The 23,248-nt window shown below is 40.3% G+C and overlaps 2 protein-coding genes and 1 long non-coding RNA gene across 8 annotated transcripts in view; 2 read left to right on the forward strand and 1 right to left on the reverse strand.

Annotated features, from left to right (window-relative positions):
* The window catches only part of LOC135253655 (zinc finger CCHC domain-containing protein 2-like), a 38,378-nt gene extending 28,373 nt beyond the window's left edge, over positions 1 to 10,005 (reverse strand). Inside the window, exons 1-3 of one of the 5 annotated variants that reach the window (XM_064333229.1) lie at positions 9,883 to 10,005; positions 8,462 to 9,258; positions 4,513 to 4,584 (exon numbers count right to left, since the gene is read on the reverse strand). In XM_064333229.1, coding sequence (XP_064189299.1) covers positions 4,513 to 4,584; positions 8,462 to 9,250 — 861 coding nt within the window. In that variant the 5' untranslated portion in view covers positions 9,251 to 9,258; positions 9,883 to 10,005. Of the gene's footprint in view, positions 1 to 4,512; positions 4,585 to 8,461; positions 9,797 to 9,882 lie in introns of those variants that run through there. The other 4 variants (XM_064333228.1, XM_064333230.1, XM_064333231.1 and 1 more) reach the window with 4 other exon arrangements.
* LOC135253656 (uncharacterized) lies at positions 7,498 to 10,838 on the forward strand. Of its 2 annotated transcripts, none has more exons than XR_010329671.1 (2): positions 7,498 to 7,760; positions 10,489 to 10,838. It is a non-coding gene; the product is annotated as an uncharacterized LOC135253656 (long non-coding RNA). The 2 variants fall into 2 exon arrangements; XR_010329672.1 differs by lacking the exon at positions 7,498 to 7,760 and adding an exon at positions 7,873 to 8,295.
* A 9,170-nt stretch (positions 10,839 to 20,008) lies between these two features.
* The window catches only part of LOC135253657 (collagen alpha-1(XXI) chain-like), a 29,828-nt gene continuing 26,588 nt past the window's right edge, over positions 20,009 to 23,248 (forward strand). The window contains exons 1-5 of the mRNA XM_064333234.1: positions 20,009 to 20,558; positions 21,028 to 21,193; positions 22,086 to 22,311; positions 22,762 to 22,935; positions 23,160 to 23,237. Of these exons, the coding sequence (XP_064189304.1) occupies positions 20,012 to 20,558; positions 21,028 to 21,193; positions 22,086 to 22,311; positions 22,762 to 22,935; positions 23,160 to 23,237 (1,191 nt within the window). The 5' untranslated portion in view covers positions 20,009 to 20,011. The remainder of the gene's footprint in view (positions 20,559 to 21,027; positions 21,194 to 22,085; positions 22,312 to 22,761; positions 22,936 to 23,159; positions 23,238 to 23,248) is intronic.

Below are 23,248 nucleotides of genomic sequence, written 5' to 3' on the forward strand. Positions count from 1 at the left end.
TAGAACAAGTCATCTACACATAATAATGATGCAAGCCTTTTGCTCCACTTCCAGTGCTATACCAAGAGAACAGTCACAGAAACCTGGTGAGACGTGCAGTGACATTAACATCTCATGACTTATCAGCCCCTATCAGCTGGAAATGGGCAGTTCTGACAAATTTGTTCAGACAGCTGTCCAGGCATGAAGGTCAGTGTAAAACACATTTTGTCTAAAGGGTATCAATTACCCCAGCTTTGAGTTGTCCTTTTACTGCCTAACTTCAGTATGCAAGCTGCAGTTAAAGGATAATCAGATGACATACTAAAATCCTTCAGCATTTCCCATTATCATTTATTAAACCAGCCTGTTCCACAAACGATCATCCAGCTAGTCAGTCGGTAAGTCGTAGCAAAAAGTTAGCCAGTAGCAACAGTTACAACAATCCCATGTTCGGGTGAAAATATAACATAACAGCACAGTGAAGCAAGGCTGATAAGAGAGACGGCACATTAACTACATGGCCAACTCACAACTTTTGAATTCATAGCTGCTGCCAACAACATATCCAATATTCTGGCCTATATTAGTGGTGCCACTGGATATGCACTGATGTACTGATAGTGATCATTAACAAGTTTGCTACCTTTAGCCTACAACACAAAGTACATCCATAAGCACTTTTGGTTACCAATGCAAGTGGCAACTGGATAACTAAGTAGCCAGGTAGCTCCCTAGTATCTTCACACCAATTCAGAATGTAGCAAGTTTAGCTACATTACATTCTTATGGTTTTGCAATGTGTAACTGGAGGTTTAGCTGGCTGTCTATCTAGTTATCAGTACTAATTGGACATGTAAGCAAGCCAGCCAGTTCTGAACACTAAATGCAGTGAAATAAAAACATATAGGCTACAACATGAAACTTGGTCTGCAAAGTAACTTCACCTGTAGTACTAATTTGAGCCAACAAATATTAGCTAGCTTTTCATTTTTCCGAATGTACACGACTGATTTACAAAATCCAATGTCCCAGTCACAGATTGTGTATGATATAATCTGACTAGCTAAAAAAAGGACACAATAACATTTGTGTATTGTGTTAGGTGTGCATGCATGGCTTTGATTTACCGTAAGTTTAGGCTCTTAAATCTATTTTTCAAGGTATATGCTCAATATATCAATGTATCGAGTCTCATTTTATAACATCCCACAGTTACAATGTTGAATATTTTTGTAATATTAGTGATATTAGTGGTCCATCTTGAGGTCCATTGTATTATTTTACACACATAAAAATATGGCTGACATGACATTTTGTTTCATGCCAATAATGGTCTTAAATATAGAAGCCACATCAGCTAATGGTTTTCAGAGCTGGCTTTTATCCCGAACATGAAATTAGCCATGAACTACACAGGGGCCAAAAACAGTCATCCCGATTTAATTTTTCATAAAGTAGACATCTGCTGTTGCAGGAGGTGAATCACCATGAGGTAATGCAATGTTTCTGGAGGAGAGGCCATGGCTTTCTTTTTTTTTTCAGGAAATCAAATGAAGAAAAACTATAGCTTGCTTTTGCAGGGAAGGAGGCTAAGCACTGCTCGGGACATGTCAAACTTGCCGGCGACTCAACTGTTTGTGCTGCTAAACTCATATGTGCCGAAGGGTGGGGTGGGGTGGGGTGGGGGGGCGGCTATGCTGGAGGGGTGGCGGGTGAGCAGATGATCACAGGCAGCTTAGATGTTGCTATAAAGCACAAGGGAGACCATGAGATGAAGCACAGATTCACAAACACAATGAACTCATCTACTCACTCATTTACAAATATTCCAGTTCCTGTTCTAGCTGCTGAACATTCCCAAGCCATAGAAGAAATGGGCAGCGTTTTTGAAAAGCTATGGCTACACTGACATGATCAGTGGAAACATCCGCTGGTGCAGTGACCATTTCACAAAAACGGACAGCTTTCAAAATCATAACCAGAGGCTTCTTGGCTTGGCAAAATTCCTAAAACCGGTTGAGGGGGCTATTCCCGATTGAGGCTCCGCTTCTAGCTCATACATACAGGGCTGTATTTGCCCAACTGCACTCACAGCCATGAACACCTCTGCCATTCTCGATAGATAGATATAGCCATGCTGGACATGCGTGTTCATTTACTTGTGGACAGTATACTTTGGGAAGAATTGAGGGGGAGGAGGGGTGGTGGGGTTTTTCAATAGAGATTTTATGTCTGACTTTAAATGTATGTCATTATAGTTATTGATATTACTTTGAATGGATATTTGCCGGAAGTTTAAAAGATACATCGTCCCTCTGTAATAATTTGTTTATTTTCAAAAAAATATGGCTTTGCTTAATATTCAACTGATTGGCTGGGAGGTTGTGCATTATTTATCCATATATGCCCACATATGAAGTAGCACCAGCAAAAGTGGTAGTCTGCAGCTCCTCTATATCACTATGCACACTTTTCACTGTGTGCCTGTTATTTTGTCATTTCAAAGCTTCAACTACCATGTGGGAGTGTGGCTAAAATATTTAGGTTTTAATAACCACAGGGCAATGGTGCGAGCCTGGCCGCCAATAAAAACTTGATAGAATTATACTGTTGCTCGTTTTAGACGAGGCAGCGCTTTCTACAGCATCTTCCAATCCTAGGGCTTCACTCCCTTTAGTGGCATTGGGAATCCACCGAGATGCATACATAGATATTGGCTGGCATGGACAGCAAAACTTGGGCTAAAAAGTTTATGATATATATGGCACATTTGGACTATGGCCACAAGCAAAGCAGACATCACCATTTTAAATTTAAATAATGAAATAAATTCTGTCACAGATTAATTAACTTACTCTCAATTATAGCCGTGGTGAAAAATAAGGCTCAGGTTTAAAGTGATAAGAGCTGAAGGAATGAGTCAAAGGCAGAAGTTCTATGACAAAGGAAGCCTGCAGCTGAGTAATAAGATGCCCAATGGAAAAGCAATATACTCTTCTCATTCTGAGAGATACTGTCACTCAACATCTGCTTTTTATAAAGTCTGTGGAAGTACTGTGTGTGGCTAATAGGCTTAGCATTTAAAAGAGAGGACCGGATTTAAATGGGCTACATTTCTGTACAGAATTCATTTCACTTTGGGTTCGTTTTAATATTAGGGAATTGCTTTAATACCTCCATTCATTTGCGAATGACAACGATACAGCAGATGATTTTTAGTTAAAGGATTTTAAACGGATGACAGCATTGTTTGAAGGGCAAGTACAAGCTTCCTAATGCAGTTATGTCAAGTGCATGAAGGCCTGTACAGAAACACTGGCATTTACAATAATCTGACAGAAAAAAATGGGGAGAATTAGCTCTCTGTTCCATGGTCCAGGCTGGGAGACCTTTACAGTGCCCTGTGACCGCTTGCTTTGTGGTAGCGGGCTGGTCCCTGCCAGGTCAACATGGGACTGGGTTCTACAGTAATCTTCTTTCTCCTTGCATGCTTATTGCCAAAACAGCAACATGGCCGCCAACTGAACAGAGCAGACTGTCACAAACATGCTGAGGGGAATAATCATAGTGGGAACAATCATTCCACCTGTGATGTCGGTAAGAATCACCCACTGATGGTGCAGGGGGAGGGTGGACACGGGAGCTATGCCTGGCGCGGCAGATATCAGCCGCCAAACCCGCTCATCGTCACGGCAATCCCAACATAACACAACCTTTCAGTGGACTGTTGGGAGGTTCCATTTAACCAAACCCAACTGAAAAATGGCCACGCTGGGCGTGGACACAGATTTTAGACAAAGTCAAATTCTTGCACAGCTGCCCCCTCTGTGGAATTTCATAATTCATCTTGCTGAAGTCTACATGCAAAAATGCCCAATGTAGATACAAACCACAGGAACCATTTCAAGACAGTACAGTGGTTGAAATTATACAGTGAAATGAGCCGAAGCCAGTACCTGCATCCAAATCTGAATATAAACTGCAAGTGCAATTATTTCTGCTGTAAAAACATACCTATTCAAAGACCCATGAGGGATGGTAGTAAATCATCTGCATATGAACTTAAAAAAAAAAAAAACGTGCATAGATCCAATGAACTTCAACAGCAATATTACTTAATGAGGCTGAGACAACTGTCACCACACAGCTGTATACAAATAAGGCACTATTCATAAAGGAAGTAGTACTGTTATGAAGTAAATAGCCTACAGGCTAGTGGTACTGATTGGAACCCATAAAAAGGTCATAATACTTGAGTGAAAAATAACAGTAGGTCATTTCAGAGCTACATGAAAATTATCATAGTGCACCTCCATAAATATTGTTTACAACATGTGAAAGGCATGATAAACTGCATACAACATGTCTATGCACTGATTGAACAATAACATGCAAAATCAAAACAGATGGCTGTTCCCCTCATACCAACAATGAATAGATAATAAAATTATAGCAGCCACATTTAACAATTAGCAAATGTAAAGCTAAACGTTCAGTCTATGTATTTGTTGCGGATGTGCTATGATTTACCTTGTCAGCGTGAACAGTGCCACTTGTGTGTAGGGGAAGTGAAGTACAACCACAAGTACAGCCTCCTGATCCCTGCACAAAAAGACAGTGGACATGTTGTCACAAAGACCAGGGCAATGAATATCTAATAAAGCAAACTTATTTTAAGTCATCAGTATACATGTTAATAGATAGCAAAAGCACAATCCAAAGAGTATCCAAGAAAACAGTGCCCTATGGAACCAATGCCTACAACAATATCAGACTTTGTTATTCAACTTTTGGCCTGAAATCTGTGCTGGCTGAAGCAATTTCCGTTTCTTGCAGTCTTGCCAGTTGCCAACACTTGTATTCAATCTTGTATTGTTTTCACACTGCTCTCAATTTTGACCCCAAGACACAAATTACTGGGGTGAAAATCAGGCTCTGGTACTTTTGTGTACTGCATTCCAGAACACCAATGAACAGAAAAAAGTCAGCAGTTGTGCAAATATACTTGGCCCTAATGCATTATTTAATTATCATGCACATCAGTTTACGTTGAGCCCCTATTTTTGTCTCTTAAACCCAGCAGATTAATTATAACTGATTGTGGGCGGAATGGATTTTTCTTCATCCGAACAAATTTAATGGGAGACCAAGTGAAACTACATGCAGGTTAAGTACACACTCCCAGAACGTGCTGTGAAAACACATGAAACAAAGAGTTAGTTACAGGATTTTAAACTGACCTGATCTATTACACATTCTGAACCATATCCTATTCTCACATGTGGTTTTTCATTGTATACTGCTAAAATGCACCCAACAATTTACACATTCACAGACAACAGGTCAACATTCATTAAATCACTTTCTGAAGACCTTTTAAGATATGACAAAGAATGTGAGAGAAAGAAAGATTTCCCAAATAAATGTCCTATGTGGGAAGTTTATTTGATACATATTTGAGATTTGGATCAAAAATACTTTTTTTTTTTAGAATCAATGTCACTTGGTGATTCTTTCCATATAGTTCTCCATGTACTGCTAGCTAGATAACTAAATGTTACTGTGAGTCATTTAGTGGGATGTATATCAAAGGAGAACTTGCCCACCCCTCAGACCTCCAGCTCTCCTGTTATATATTTTGCTATACATTAAAAAAGGCATGCAGTTACATTTATAAATTTGTAATTTTTAACATGGCTTAATTTTCTAAATTTAAGAAGTAATGGCACATTGCCTTTAATGTACACAGTCATGTGGTAAGCTCGGCCTTTAACAGATCTGGTCAGTCACATGAGGGGTAGACTGGTTAAGTTATAATAGGTCAAGTTACAGTTAGCTGGTAAACAAAGAAAAAATATGTTTTATGACATTTGCATGTTGTCATGTAGCAGAGGATCAAAACTACAGTAGCTACAGAGAAATGTACTAGTCGGCACTTCAGGTAATCACAATAGACTATTTGGTCATTCTATGATGTCATGCCCCATTTTTCGCTTAGCGGACTGCAAAAATAAATAAATAAATAAATAAATCTGATGACAACTACCTGCAATAGACACAAGTGCAAAAGTCTAGGCTGGTCGCCAACAAGTGTCAACAGCTGTGCTAGACAGTTTGAGTCGATAGATATTTTCAGACATACCAACATGTCAGCGGACATCTTAGCAGTATGCAAGTTCATTCGAATTTGCAACACCCTTCACCCGTTACGAAGCTAATGTTTCTTGCAATAAAAGAACATTAGTCAAGAGAAAAGAATGCTGTCTGCACAATAAAAAGAAATAGACTGCAAACACTGTAATCTTGCAAAAACAGTGGAAGGTGAAAAAGCCCCTCAGTCCATTTAAAAGCAGTCAAGCGCAGAACATTTTTTTTCACCCATCACTTGTATTTCTCCAAAAATAAATTATGACATTTGCAATTTGACTTTGGTCTATTATTTTCGTTTTATTTTATTTTTTTTTCCAATACCAGCTCCACACACCTGCACTAAGTCTTTCTCCCCAAATTAAAAAAAAAAACACTAGCATACAATATGCACTGTTAATTAGGCATGATATCTTTCAAAGTAAAAACACTAACCACTGGACCCCTCTTTGAAAGTCATATGCTACAAATGAGCAGTGAACCAAAGACCTTCCTATAATAAACCAGAGATTACCTGGTTGAGGAGTACCAGACCCCGCGCTTGCTAACTAGGCCTACTTCTTAAATCCTTGCTCCTGAATTGCACATTGTTGTAGCAGAGATTACAAATTAGCTCATATTTGATTGATTGTAATGCTCTTAAAGGATAAAGAGGGAGCAATGAATAATAATGAAAATAGTTCATTTAGGTTTCTTTTTTTCTCTAATGAAAAAGTTACTGCAATGCATTATTATGCTGGCACTTTAACATATTGGCGGTGCAAGTGAAAACATTTTTAAGATAAATTAATTCATGAGGCATTAACCAATGGTAAAATATCACCAAGACTAACTGAAAATATACAAATGATATTTGATTTGCAAGTAGCACCACTATCAAAAAATAGATTGGAATAATTGAAATTGAAGTCCCTAATGAAATTCATTTTTGTGACTACTTTAGTATAGTATATAAAAGTTATGTCGTTTGTACAGTGAAGTGTTGTTTTATTGGACCCAAAAATGTATACACAGAAAAGGCGTGTCCTGTACTGTTGAGTGAAAGAAAGCCTAAACTCTCATTTTAGGTACTGTTAACTGGCCGATTGATGTATCAAGCGACATGTAAAACCCTGTGCACCGTTGCTATACGCCCCTTTCCGACATGCCTACATTATTATTGGCTGAAGCCTGCGCGGATTATGAACGTTCACACTCAACAAATTGTTCAATAAAAATGTATGTAGCTGTCCTTAATAACAGTAAATAATCTTGAAATGCATTTAGGTTTAATTTCCGTTACAAGTAAACGACTTGAATATAGCATTTCCCAGCTAAACACGTGAAAAAATTAACTAACTAGTCTATCTGCCAGGAACTAGATCTCGGGATTCAAAGATTCATATTGCGCTCAATTTCGATTAATTTCGTGCTGAATACAACATCTAGTTACTAAATCCAATCACAGCATTTATACAATCCTTAAATAAGTCAACAATTTCTGGTTGGAAATCAAAGCTGGTAGATTGACGTAAATGACATTGTTTGTTAGAGTCCTTGTCTTTTAACATTGCATTGGATTTAGGAACAATCGAGATTCCGCTGTCCCTTCACTTTCCATTTCTTGAACAACGGACCTGACATTTGGAAGGGTAACGTTAGCATGAATGCATACCAGATTTTTTCAATGTGGTAGTTGGGATCCATACAGGATTTTTTTCAACTAATAAGAAGCTTTATTGGATTCTAGCGAGCCAACGTGTAGCCAGTCAAATGGCATTCAAGTCAAGCAAATTAATTAAAGCTACAGGTCATGCTATAATTTAGCTTTTTAGTAGCTAAGCCAAATATGTCGTCTTGTCACTGATGGATGACTAGCTAGCACAAGTTTAATTTTGGCTGACTGCCACAGTTTTGACGTGCAGTTTACATTCTCAGCTACCTTGGTAGCCGGTTACTAGTCACACGATAGAGCCAGTAACGGTAACACCAACGTTATAGCCAGGTAGCAACGTGTTAAATTAGTTAGACAGCCCGCTAATCTCCCCAAAGCCGAAGTTTAATGTGAGCGAATTCAACTAACTTAATGAGAGTGACGTTAGCAAATTAGCCACTTAGTTAACACTAGACTAACCCATTTTGTTAGAACAATCGCCAACTACTAGCCGAGCAAAGGAGAAATATTTGGTAAGCGAACTCTAGCTAGAGACAAAAAATGACACGCTATTTATCGTTACAGTATTTGGTTACACATTTTGGCCAATACAGCCTGCGTCCGCTAGCTAGACTGACGTGGAGAACCAATGACCGCTAAATTAGCAATTTTCTATCTTAATGTTTTTTTCCCCGTTACCAGAGCGTTGTTGCTGTGTTGATAGTTTTGCTCCTCTTCTTCGATTACTACGTCGACTTTATCCAGCTGTATCCTGAAATTCTCCCTCTGGTGAAAAGGAAATGCCGGGTGCAAGGAGGCCATAGTAAAAAGCAAGGCCAGCTGCTCCAGGGGTCCGACCCCTGCCTCCGCTGGAGGCCCACAGCTCCGATCTGATTTCCCGTATTCATCTCCATCCTCACACGGTGGATGGAACTGAAGATGTTGAGGGTCCCTGCAGGAAGATACTGGGAAGCCATAGTTTTTGAAGTACAAGGCAGGATCCACACGGCTCAATATACGAAACAGAATTCCCGCACATTCCCTGTTTTCAGATCCTAGGAGAGACAAGCAAACGAGCAGTTTAGACCTCACGACAGGGTCGACAACGTCTGTCAGAAGGCCCAGGTCGTTCGGGCTGTTCCCCCTTATTTCAAAGTCCCGCAAAACGTGGAAATCTTTCCGAGCAAGGTCCTCTAGACAGGCGCCCAGAAAGCGGAGCTCTAGTGGCTGGCACATATGAAGCAGTCCGCACATAAACTCGATTCGCTTGGCCGGATTTAGGTGCAAGCCAAACCATTCGAACACCGTTTCCTTATCCAACTGATGGGGGAATCGTAGTCCTCTTGCGGAATCCTCATATCTGTTGTAAGCCGTCTGGGAAACCGAGCCGCGAATATGGACATTACAATCCGTTTGTTCCTGCTCGTCCTCGGCCGTGTCGCCCCCTCCTTCCTCCGCCGTTCTCATGGGCAGCTTCATTTCAAGCATTATCAGCTCTCCGAGAATGACAATAAAAAGAAGATCACGGGTTAAAATACATCGTTTTCGTATAATTCAACGCAAAATTGACTGGAAAGTTTTATACACTATTTTGCTATAATCACAGTGACAATCGGCGTTATGGCTGTAGTTAACTCGATCACTAGTCTGCTTTCTGAAACCATGTCAATCATTACCGACTCCTCCCCTCTCGCCGTAGCTACTGGGTCCTACGCCACAAACAACGTTTGGGATGATTTGACCACGGCCCATGAAGTGCAATAATAAAGAACAGTAAATAATATAGCTGTTGTACGCAAATTTCTACTCATTCTGTGAATTTAAGCGAGCCCGAGACAACTACAATTGTAGTGAGGAATTTAATGTCTGAGATAGCACAAATCAGTTGTACGCAGCGTAGCTAGTTACATTTATATTTTAGATAGCTGTATTAACATCAAGACGGCCAACGTTACTATACATCTGTGAAGAATTAACGTTACTGAAATAACAAATTCGATTTTATTTTAAAAACTGTTTTCGTAAATGTGAAACGTAATTCTCAAAAGTAGCCTAATTCGCCTATTATGTCCTATAGAACGTTGTAAAATGGGATCCAGATATAAACTACGATAACTTACAGGTATGCTGGGCTATTGAAGATGTCGCTTCATGCAGCATTTAGTTCGTTAAACTGCAATGTCAACTTTACGACATTAGGCTACGTGAACTTGAACCGCGCATTATATAATATGAAAGAGAACTCAATCTAAACATCGGCTTGAAGATCTTATAATGAAAGGCTCCAACATCCAGCAAAGATGGACAATACTTCCATCTCGTGGCTGAAATAGAACATTACACATGCGACGTAGTCGGTATTTCTGGTCCCCATCTAAGTGCCAGCAACCAGTAGGCTGTTTGTGTTTAGGGAGAATGAAAGAAAACCAGAATCCATGCAAGATTCCCAGGACAATGCTTGAAAAGCACTGTTATAGCCTATTAATTTAAACCACCAAAAGCACAGTCCGTGAACACTAAGCAAGAAAATACGACCCGATAGCCTAGACTTATCATAACCCATTGCCATGATACAAATATCACATTGATACTTTTAAAGGCAAAGTTAAACAAATTAATTTGTTTGTTTGATAACCCATTGTGTGTATACAATGAGGGGGCATTAGAGTTGATGACCAAATAATTCTCACCATAATGAATACTCACGTCAAACACCTGTTTTACAGATCAGACACACTCTTCAGGAGGCAGGCATGGATGTATCAGTGACTACTATCTGCAGAAGACTACAAAAACAGAACTACAGAGGCTAGACAGCAGGATGCAAACGTGATGACCAGGTTACGATCTGCTAAGAAGTACCTAAAAAGCCTGCATAGTTCTGGGAAAAGGTCTTGTGGACAGATGAGACCAAGATGCACTTTCATCAGAGTGATTGCAAGAGCAAAGTCCAAGCTCCAAAGCCCCGCCCCCCCCGCCCCTCATCTGTGAAACTTTCCCTTCATTTCTGTCTCTCCTGAAATGTGAAATATACTCCAGAATCCATAATGAGTTGTCCAATAATGTCAGCATATTATTAATTTATTAAGACAATTTTTGTTGTTTGGAAAATATATTACTCTCAGTTTTTGCATCCCTGCAGTGCACACAGTAACTTGAGACCAAGAAGTGCTTATATGACAATGGTCACTTTTATTTACTGTAGACTTTGGTTGGGCACATACAAACCTATTTTTACAAATTAAACAAAACTACAATGAATGGAGTTTGCTGACTAGCTGGCTGTTGTTTAGGGCTACTGTTCAGGCTTTTCAGTACTGCAGCAAGCTTGGGACTCAGGGCAGGTGTCCCACCAGTGAGAGAGGGAAACCTGGGCAAATATCAAAATATCAGTGATAAGGAATGGGCAGTGGGAAGCAAGCAAAGGCACAGATGGGACATTTGGCAACAGGTATCCTTGTAATGTCCCTGTCATGCATTGCTGAGACAATGACCCATTTCAAACGACGACTGAAGACTCACCTCTTCAGGCTGCACCTCTCCCCATCCCTCCCTTCCCCCTGTAAATGACTAAGCTTAGGGTTGTAACTAGGCAGCTGTTTCATAGGTGACTTAGGTGCATTAACTGTCTTAACGACTACTTGTATTTTTTCCATAGATTGCGTTGTTGCCGTTCTCGTTGTTAGTGCTAATCAGTTTAACCATCAGGGTCCAAGTTGAACTATGCGGTTGTTCCCTGCACTTGGACCGGTACTTCTCTCTAGGGGTTTCGTCATACTTGTTCCTGGTTATGGTTATACACTTTGTTGTACGTCGCTCTGGATAAGAGCGTCTGCCAAATGCCTGTAATGTAATGTAATGTAATGCTGTACTCTGTCAGTTCACAAGCAGATCATTTGCATGGCTGATTAATGCAAACATTAAAGACGGTTACCAAGTGAAAGGGGGTATATATTAATCTATAGACCATATATTTAAAATTATACCGTCATTTATGCAAAATCACGTTCCCAGTAATTGCAGCTGTTCAAGTGTGGCCCGGACGTGCATTGCTACACACCACCAGACAGTTCACTACCAGCTGATTTGCAAAGCTGATTACTGCAAAACATTTTAATTACTACCTAATCAAAAGGGGTATACATTTAATCTATAGACAGTAATTTCTGTGAAATCATGTTCCCAGCTATTGTTGCTGCTGTTTATTTTGGCACCGATACTGCACAAAAATATAAAAATAAATAATAACAAAAGGAAAAAATAATTCCAGCACTTGGCCAGTCTGTTTTACTTTAAAAAAAAAAAAAAAAAAAAAAAAAACTTTACTATTTTACTTTATTTTGTATTGTTATATTTTTGTTGCTTTAAATGCTGCTGTTTTTTCCTCCTGTGATAAAGGTGTACATTCATAATAATAATAATAATAATAATAATAATAATGGATACATTCAACCATCATTGAACCAAAAGAACCATCACTGAAGAAACAATGAAATAAAAATGAAGTAAAAACATATCAAACATGATAGCACTGCAAAAGTATTCAGATACTTGTGTATCATATTTTTTAAAAATCTGGTACCAAGTCTATGCATAGTTTAACATTTCTTATGGTAGTTGAGTTAATTTAGGGGTTTGTTTGATCAGTAGTGTGTGTGAGTGTGGGCGTGGAGGGTATGTGGTATTTCAGCAGTATATTTTACAATCTGTGTCATAGAGTTTACATTCTAAGCAGTTTTTTCTGAAACCTAGTACAGAAAGCATTTAAATATTTTCGTCAAAAATCTTACAAATGGAATGCCTCAATTTACATGACAACATCGTTGCCGGCCAGTAGCCTATAAAGAAGAACTATTCAATCTTTAGTTACTTGTTGGAGAGTTGTCAAAGTGAACTATACACAAATTACATAAATCCCACTTCCTACATATTATAGCCTACACTTCAGTTGGTTTACAGAACGGTATGACTGGTTAGTACCCAACTGCCATTCCAGAAGTAGGAAACCAAGAAAGCGGCTATGGAATACTCATAACAAACATACGATTCTGTCACACGGATGAAACTGTTTCCACGTTAGGGATTAACGCATTTTTGTGTCAAGTATCCGGATTGCAACGTCACCATCCCTCGAGATATAAAATGGATTGCTGGCGAGAATTTGTCTTCTTAAAGGCGCGTGTGAATCAGTCTCCCTCTAGTGACAGCAAGAAGAATTTGCTCACCTGGATTTACATCACTTTGGACTTCAACGTGGAAATTTAGTTTGCGTGGGGAACCGAGACGTTATGAAGAGCGGTAAGCAAGGCTTTATTTTATTTATTTATTTATTTTTTTACTTTTTGCTTGCCATTGGCAAAATGAAAAGCCTACTGGAAACCACAGCATTGCATTTAAATGTCTGTTTCTGAACATAAAAAGTTTTCAGATAATTACAACGGTTGAATTTAGCGTCACATCATTTTAAAATGTTTTAGCTGTACCGTATTTTTATATAAAATGAGAGTTTATAAGAATAGGACGGTAAATCTGTTTTACTCGAAAATAATACTGAATGCAGTACGCCTCCAACATAGATCTACCCTATAATAGAGAAACAGACTACCTATTCACAGATTAAGTTATAGCGTGTTGAAGGGTAATAACTGAAACATTTACATCGTGTTTGTTCGTTTGTTTGTTTATGCAGATACACAGTAAATTTTCCAGTGTTCATTTCAACTCTATCAGAGTACATATGAACCCACTCTGGATCAGTGCAGTAGCATAGATATCTACTCTGTAAGAGTTAATTTAACACTGGCCATTTTGCTGTGGGTGCAACACACCAATGAACGAAAGCAATATTGGAAACACTCATGTGACTATCTAAAACATTTAAATGTTTACAAATGTGCTTTACGCTATTTATGACACAAGAAGGGAGTCATCTGTTGAGAAAGAAAAGTCATCTACGCAACAGATATTTAGGAATTGTATTTAATGACGTCTTGCTTGAAGTCAGCAATGTGAATTCCGTTAATGAAAATAATGTGAAAGTGAAAGTCATGTGACGTGTGAACAGTGCTTTCTTAAATATCGTTGAGATATTCGGCCTTGCATGTGTGCATGATGACGCCCTGCATGAAAATATGCGCTGTCAGTAGATCATGTATTATCAGAAAAGGTGACAGATTATGGATGTTTTTTTCTTTGCGCTTTGAATAATCCTAGGTGAGATGGCACCGTATAGGTCATTTAAGACAATTGGAGTGCTACATTAAAAACAAAGCATGCCTCTAAACAAAGCCTCTTGTCTAGCATTACTTGCCTGGAGCACAAGTGAAAATACTGCACTAAGGTTCTTTGGCTACTGTCCTGTAGTGGCCCTTGTGTGGTAGCCTGTAGTGTGTCTACATAATAGAGCATTATTGATTAAAACAATAGCAGAGTATATTTGGTTTTCTTATGCATACCATGGGATGGCCTGCATAATCAAATATTGTGCATTTTTAAAATCACCTGCCCAGTCCCTGATGCCATCATTTTATTGGTCGTAGCAGTATTAGCTGAAGCTGTTGGCATTTATTTTTACTTATTTGTCTGAACACTTGTAAAATCAATGTTTCCCCCTTGTGGTGCAGTTATATGACAGTCAAGCTGTCAGTCAAGTCTTGTGGCTGTCTGTCACATAACTTTTTTCATGGTTTCTGTCACACTATTCTATATGCAGAGGCATTGAACTCTATTCACTGCTGGCTTCTGAAAACTGTCTTGCTGGCAGCCACTAGTTCTAACTGCTATCCTGACTGTCCTGAGGGAAAAGGAAAAAATAATAAAAAACACTAAAAATACTGACCAGCATATCTGATTATGCCTATGTGGTTTTGAGTCAGTTGTTTTTTCTCTTATTTAAACGAAGAGACTAGGCTAACTTCTGATCTGCAGGACCAGTATAGTATTTTTTATGAGGAGGCATAGGGGAGAAAATTTGATTATAATGTCTTTTTAAAAATTGAGAAATGTTCCATAGTAACATTACATTGCACCATGGTTTTAAAACTAAACATAGTTTATGAAAATAACATATATAGGATATAATTGAACTGGAAATTGACACTAATGCATTGTTTCAGCACATTGTATGTTCTGGTAAAATAACTCTTGAAAAAAGATGCTAAACCTCAACATTTACAGATGTGATGTTAAGTACAATATTTATCACACACACATTTATCCCCAGAAAAGGTGGCTGTGAGAAATGCATGATTATCGGATTCACGCAGTTTAAATTTAACTATAATATGTGTAATTTTATAACATCATAAAAAAAGAGGAATGATATGCTTTCCATTTAGTGTATGCCATTCTGTTTTTCTGCTATGTGCATTTGCTATAAACCTTCAAAGAATTCTGCAAGTCATTTTATCACCATCACATTCTTGTCATATTATTTCCTGGTAAAGTACATCATCAGCCTTGAACTGTATGCCTTAGACTTCACGATTTATGACCAGAATACAGTAAACATATTGGCCATTATATATTGCATATATTTTGCTGACAACAGAGAGCCCTAAGAATTTGACTTGATTAGTAGTGATGAATTACCATTGTTGGGCCATTATGATCACACCATGGTGCGTCAGCCATATTGGTTCGACCTGGTCTTTGCTTTTCTTCAGACAGGTAAAAAACGGAGAGGGTAACAGATAGAGAAGGGAACACAAGTCTGAATATGCCATGCAGGTGCCATAGCTTGATAGCCAGTTGCTCTTCAGGTTGCACCACTTGTCTCACCCCCCAATAGACAGAATGTTAACAAGAATTTAACATACTTTATCTGAGTATGTGGAATAATATGTCAAAAAACGAAGAGTGTGTGCAAAGCTCCTTTCTTAGTTTAGATGAAATAAGAAGGATTCAGCAGTACCATAAATATAAATGAGTAGGCATTTTTTTGTATTGATATCTTCCTGTTTAGACACTTCAGTTGAAGTTGTGAAGAATTAACAGATGTTGACCACCAGGTGGCAAATATTCCTTTCAACCCTACTGTTCAGAAGTGTAGAAAATGTAGCAAAGCCGATTTACTTTGTAGACACAAGAGAAAACCTTACTGTGTTTTATGCCCAAGCCCAAAGCTCTTTGAATGTATACATTCATTAGTCTCAGACAATACTATTGGTTATTTTAGTTGTGAGACTGTTCTGTACATATATAGTGTGTGGCATTATGTGAGTTAATCAAATAATCCATTAAGATAAAGTGAATCAGAAAATATAAAATGTACGGTGCTAATAGCAACCAATAATTTTCAGAGAACAGAAAGATTTTTTGCTGGAGCAGTGAGTCTTCAGTTCAGTGTGACACTGAGGAATTTGAGTTTAAGGCATGCAAAAGCTAATTAACCATGTAATTAGTCATGTTTCACTGCAAATGCCTCAGGAGTATGACTCATGATACTGTTCCCCTAGCTCCGTTTCAATAGATCTTGATGGACGCAGAGTCTTGTTTCAGCGTCTATTTGCCTGTTCCCCTGTCATCACCTGGATGAAAGACAAGCATATTTTTTGTCATCGTGGGACCCCCAATACATTGATGTCAGTGGGAACAAACCCTCCACAAGACCTTTCCATTGTAAATAAGGGTTGGATTGGCTCAGATGCAGAGATAGGCCTGTTTCTGTGAGAAACAGGCAGTAAATCATTTCCAGAACTTTGAAGGTGATTAGATTCTTTGAAATCCAAAGTGGGCTATAAATGGTCTATAATACACACAGTACAAACCATATAAGAAATAGTTACGTGGGTTTGCTTCAGTAAAATTTACCAACTCTGTATAATTGAGTGTAGATGTCGAGCCATTAGGCCTGCCAGAAACTTTAGGGAAGGGTTCTGTGGTGAAAGAGTCAACTTTAGGTCCCGCAGCTGTCCAGTCCTTTGGTCACAATTTGAACAAAAGCCCATTTGCAAAATATACTGTCAATGTGACCTCCAGCTCTGTCTGTGTTTGGCTCCATGTGAAATTACACAAGGCCCCTGAGCCAGGTAAATGTCAGAGAAGGGCAGTGCGGATAAGATGGATCAATGCTGACTTCCTCAAGCCCATTCTATGCCATGATAACGGACAAAATGTGGGGCTCTTGGGTCGTGCATCCAACAAAAGCATTAATCCTGAGTGCAGTGATGTGCCCTACGGTCTGGAAATGAATCCTGACTATGACTATGATGACTGTGACTAATAGCCCTGCAGGGTTTGTTTATAACTGGCCATAGCGCTATTCAGGGAAGGGGGGTTTTAGCTAGCAGAGATGAACAGCAGAACTCTGAACATTGAGTGTGCAGCTACAGTCTGCTTGTACCAGCTGCTTAAGTGTGGCTGTCCTCAGGAGCAATATTGTATAGTGGACTGCAGAGTCTAAGGAAGCGGTTAGTGTAAGTGCTTGTCTGTGTGCTCTCAAATTGACTGAGAGTTGATGGGACAGGCCTAAAAATATGAGCCTACATTCCAAAGTGGGAAGAAAAAGATGAGGCAACTATTTTTTATGGGGGAAATTGGTAGGATGTGTTGAATGTAATGTTTTATTATTTACCCTTTCTCCTGAGTTTACTAGGGACTGGCACACATGCGCAGGAACACCACAAGCCTCTGGGCTCTGCACAGTGTCAGCTCAAATGAGCTACTGCACATTGGTAGAAACTCACCACAGCTTTTGGGTCTGATGCCAGCAGCTGTTGTCTGTTAATCTGGGGAAATGCTTCCTGATAGTGTTGTTTGGACACTGTTTCAAAGAGCCGGAAAAGAAAATAAATTGCACTGTGTTGAAGACATTGCTGAGGTCCAATATTTCTGGACAACCAATCTGGCATTCTGATCTGAGAGTTGATGCAACTCCATCCATCGTTTAAGGGATCTGTGCACAACTTGCTACGCAAACAGACACAGGAGCAGGTTAGACCGGTCAAGTCATTCCACACACATCTGGTTGGAAATATCATGCTTGCCAAGCCTCTTCTCCGAAGAGGGAAAGAGGGAAACTCATGAGCGCTCCTGTCCTTGGTGGTGGGTTGCAGGTTTTGGAGCTGCAATAAGGAATGACAGTGATGTGGGCCAGTGGAGACAGAACTGGCACCGGGGTGTAGATCCTGTCAGTATGGATGCAGTGAATGAAGGCAAGTGAGAGCATTTCTATGAGCTCTGCTAGACAGATGAGGAAACTGAACAGGCAGTCTCTGGTACTATGTATCCAACTGTAAATGTGTGGCAACCACATGGAGATTGTTGGAACCTCCACAGATACTTTCCTGGTTATCGGGGGAGAACAGGAGGCCCGGAATCTGGGCCGGTGCCGTAAAGCCTGAGGCAGGTGGATGATTAACGAGTGCTCAGAGTCCCTTTCCTGAACGCCCCGCGTTCCCCTGACAGTGCCCACAGTTTCTGCCCAAAACACTTTGCTGCCTGTTCACCAGGAGACAGATTAACAGGAGCGACGAATAGATCTAACAAAAGACAGATTCACACCCCCCCCCCCCACCTCCTGCCCCGGCCCATAACCCCTTCCATTCACCCTGTTTGACATCTGCACCTCATGCTAGTCTGCAATGGCTTGTTCATTTATCACAAAACGCCAGAGCATCAAGGTAGCTAGAGCAGGACCCATGTCAACATGACTGAGTATATTTAGTGTTTGGACCATGTAGTTGGGAGGTCTCCTATTAAAAAGCATGGAGGCCCAGAGTCAATGCTCTCCTCTGCACTGAAAGGAAACAGTCATGCAATTCTGGTTCAGTCAGACCGAGCAGTAGAAATGCCCATTGGCAGCTCAAGGCTTCCATGGATGTCAGGAGCCACAGTGTAGGAAAGTGTCCGGCCACAGCTGATGTCTGCACTGGGGGACTTGTGTCTCTGCGCTGTCCTGCCTCATAAATCTTGTGCCAGAGCACAGCAGTGCACCATGTTTATTTTTGTTTTGTAGTTTTTTAGGTCCCTGCTGGCATTGTTATTTTCTTTGGCGTGGAGCTGTAGTTGCCTGGGTGCTGTTATTCGGTGAAATGAAAGTGCAAATGCTGTACTTATGCAAAATAAAATACAACCACAGGCCTAATGGTGCAGCACAGATCTTAGTCTCACCAAGAACATTTTAATGAGGGGGAAAAAGGGATTGATGTATATGACAAGTGAAAAAGCTCAATTTTGTTCTTGGTTTTTGGCTGTAAATATAACACCATAAGTGGCTTTTTATTTGTATTGCTTTATTGTGTATATTTTTTATGGTGCCCTACTTATCTTGGCCAATGTCTCACTCTACTGACTCCAACACATTTAAGAGAGAGAAAATTCTTACTGTTGGAGAGAATAACACACAATTATAAAATGTGTGTTGGATGGTGAATACCTCTTGCAAGCTGCAGCAGTGTTTAAATTATGGTGAATGATTCCTTAATAGTAGCTTCAGTAGTTATTAGTCATTATATCATGACATTCTAATTACTGCAAGAAGTACTTAATGTACAGAGATGTTTTTGATGAAGAACAATGAATAATATGTGATGAGGTCATAGGTTTCATCTGGAAAACAATAACATGGAAGCACTCGGTCCTACATAGCTGGCATGCTGTTGAAAACAGTTCTGCTGAGTATTTTGTGCCACTGGTACATGTTTATTTGCACCCAATGATTTTTTTCCCTTGATCAATGTGATCTATAGCAAATAATGTGTTCTGCATGTGATTTTTAAGCCCTATCAGAACATGTCATTGCAATGATCCACGTTTGCATGTCTGATGCCATTGTTTTTATTTTAGGTTTGGGAGACTGGGACACCTGCTTAACCATGAAATTGTGGTTGTTAAGTCCACTGGTAATGTTCCAGATCTTACCCAGTTTACAAGGAAATGATGAGGAGGATATCCGAGCTGGTATGGAAATGTATTTCACATTGACGTAACATAGTAGACATGTATTAACAACCAATTCAAATGTATGCAAAGTCAAAATATCTATGCTGTTTTCAAATGGCTTCTCTGTAGTTGTTTGTCTATACATAAGATTTATTAAGAGCATACATACTACTACAGAGGAGAAATTAGCCATGTTAGGCAGTCTAAGGATAATAATATACAAAATTATTAGCAGTTTAAATTCAAGGCATAGTTATAAAAAGTTCTCTATCTGCCATGTTAGTTGAAGTTCCTGCTTGCTGTATTTATTTCCTGTTTCCTGTTATTTTATGTTTGCTGTATTTATTTCCAGGATGCAGCACAGCCATGAATGACCTGGTGTACATCGTCGATGGCTCCTGGAGTGTAGGCAGCGCTGACTTTGAGACGGCCAAGCGCTGGCTGATCAACATCACCAGTGGCTTTGACGTGGGCTCCGAGTACACGCAGGTGGCCGTGGTCCAGTACAGTGACACGCCCCGGCTGGAGATCGCGTTGGGGGAGCACCGGAGCAACCGGGACCTCGTCCAGGCCATCCGGGACATCGGCTACCTGGGTGGCAACACGCAGACGGGCCGCGCCATCAGGTTCGCCACTGACCACGTCTTTCCGTCCACTCGGCGCTTCCTCACCGCCAAGAACCGCATCGCCGTGGTGGTGACCGACGGCAAGTCGCAGGACGACGTGGTCGACGCCAGCGTGGAGGCCAAGGCCCAGGACATCATCCTGTTCGCCGTGGGCGTGGGCAACGAGATCACCAGCTCGGAACTGGTGTCCATCGCCAACAAGCCCGCCTCGGACTACGTGCTGTACGCCGAGGACTACACCACCATGGACCGCATCCGGGACGCCATGGAGCAGAAGCTGTGTGAGGGTGAGGGCCGGCGCTCTCCCCGCCCAAGGCCCGCTCTGACAGTGGGCGCGGTGAGGGTGGAGGGAAATGGCTCGACCCACGGCGCATTTGAATCACACCCAGTGCAGAGAGAGCCACGCGGGGACCGCAGCCAAACCACAGACATGTGGCAGCGGCAAGGAGCAAATTAAAAAAGGGTTTTGACGCAACTCATGTGAGAAACAGATGTGGCCTGTGTGGGGATGGACACAGGGTAGCCGGAGGCAATGCTGCTGTTTGACAGTTTCGTCAGTGACAGCTGAGATTTTAGAGGAAGGCTTCTACAAAACACAAATAGGAGGTATCGGAGGTACAAATGGAAGCAAAGGTTTTGTCATTGTCAGCTTCTCTCGCAGTCTTTACTTAGCGCTCTGGATAAAAACATAACCACACGCATGTCGCAGAAAGTACAAATGGGGTGTAATCTGATGTGGTCTATGTTTTCCTGCAGAGTCTGTGTGCCCAACTCGGATTCCCGTGGCCTCGAGGGACGAGAAGGGTTTTGAGCTGATGCTGGGCATGAAGGTGCACCAGAAGGCCAAGAAGATCCAAGGCTCTCTGGTTTCAGAGGAAGCCTACCTCCTTAGTGCTAGTGTGGATGTCACAGAGAACACCAAGTGGGTGACATCACAATGAATCATCCTGAAGTTCTGCTCACTTTCTAGTAATGAGTTTATAATGGAATAACCTGTTTAAACTCACAACTCCTTCGAAGTAAACAGGTCGTAAATATTTTGTAGACAAACTTAGTTGAAATTCTTTATGTAGAAGCAGGCTAGGTATAATTGTTATCTTAGTGGCCTGGGAGCATGCTTCACTAAATAGACACAAAAACTCCTGCTATTTTAAAAGGGGGTAGCTGTAAGATTTAAGTAAGTGTGACTTAGATATATTGCATAGAGTAGATGTATGTATCAATTTTATATCTGTGTATGTCACTTGGCAGACCTTGACTATTGACATCAAACATTCAAAACATTAATAGATCAGCAGATTTCACTATGCATACTGAAGTCCAGTAATAACTCCATACATGTTTTCAGTTATTTTTTGTGGTGTCTGTTAAACATACATGAAGTAAACCCTGTATAAAATTCTTGGAATGTTCGATGTCATACTCCCCATCTAAAACAGTACTCTTCATGCCAAATGTTCAAAGAAGAGGTTTATAAATGGCTAAACATACCATTATGGTAGTTATAGACTGGCAGTTGCTAAGATTCCTGTGTACAGGATCTGTCATCGTCAAAGTGTTTTAGCAGTGCAGTTTAGCATGCATAATATCCAGTCATCTTGTCTATTTATGAACTTGCTGCTCTGTGATGTAGCTGGTCTGCTTTTTGTCCATACAATTCTCATTATAGAGCCATTTCACTGTTCTGTTTGCATAAGTATTTCCATGGAACAGTTTCATTATGACCAAACTGAACAGCCACCCTTCAGCACTAATGATATTTGTCTTTGCTTCCTCTTCTTCTGTGTGGGACCCGCATGCCTCTGTCTACTCAGGGAAATCTTTCCGGAAGGTCTTCCTCCTTCCTATGTATTTGTAGCCACCCTTCGGTTGAAGGCCCCAACCAACCTGGTGAAATTTGACCTGTGGAGAATACTGTCCAAAGATGGCATCTATCAGGCTGCAGTCACCCTGAATGGGGTAGAAAAGTCTCTCACCTTCACCACCACCAACACCATCAATGAGGAACAGATTGTCATCATCAGCAACAGTGGCATCAAGGTTGATAAATGCTGTATCTCTTCATTCAGGATTTTACTACATTTCCCATGCCATTTATCAATATAATTTAAAACAGGAAATCTCAATGGAGATTTTAAGCCACCAAAAAAGCTAAGCTAGGTTGTTCTAAAAAAGAACATGACTGGTTGGAGGTAAGCTAGCATTCATAAATCCTTTCAAATAAAATGTATTGAAATAGAATCTTTTATTGCATTGAAATGCTTAATACCGCATTTAGAGATATTTACAACATTACAAATATTTTGAAAAATATTCAAAGGTGTCATAATGACACAGGTGCGAATCAATTAATCATTACAATACGGAGAGCAGTCAGGATTTAATATTACGGCCTGTTAGGCTGTTACCACCCTGTTCTGCAGGAGAGTCCTCTTTCCAGTGTGTTCCAGTGAATGCCTGCTCTGATTGTGCTGTGGCATACTGTTGCAGAGACTCTTCAATGAGGACTGGCACCAGCTGAAGCTCCTGGTGAAGCCCAAGAATGTTATCTGTTTCCTGGACGACGTACAGATCGCGAAGCACATCCTGGAGATGACCATCCCAATCTATATCAATGGGAAGACTCAGATCTCCAAGAAATTCAAGAAGGAGACCACAGTCCCTGTGAGCAGAAAGAGAGAAATAGCGTTTCTTTATATGGATATAAATGTGTAACAGAAATGCACTTTTAGCAAACAGCCAGTTTTGTCAAATAATGAAATCACCTGTCCAACCATTGTCCTAGTTACAATGTTTCCACGTAGCATCAGTACAAAAACTGGCTGAACATTTCTGGAGAATAATAAAATATTTACTGGTGTTTTCTCGTTTTACTCACTGTTGTTTAGATTGAGTTACAAAAACTGAGGCTATACTGTGACCCTCAGCAAAGTGAGAGAGAAACAGCATGTGAAATTTATTCTGTGGTAAGTCTGGC

Source organism: Anguilla rostrata, chromosome 4 (assembly GCF_018555375.3).
Source record: "Anguilla rostrata isolate EN2019 chromosome 4, ASM1855537v3, whole genome shotgun sequence".
NCBI classification, from domain to species: Eukaryota; Metazoa; Chordata; class Actinopteri; order Anguilliformes; family Anguillidae; genus Anguilla; species Anguilla rostrata.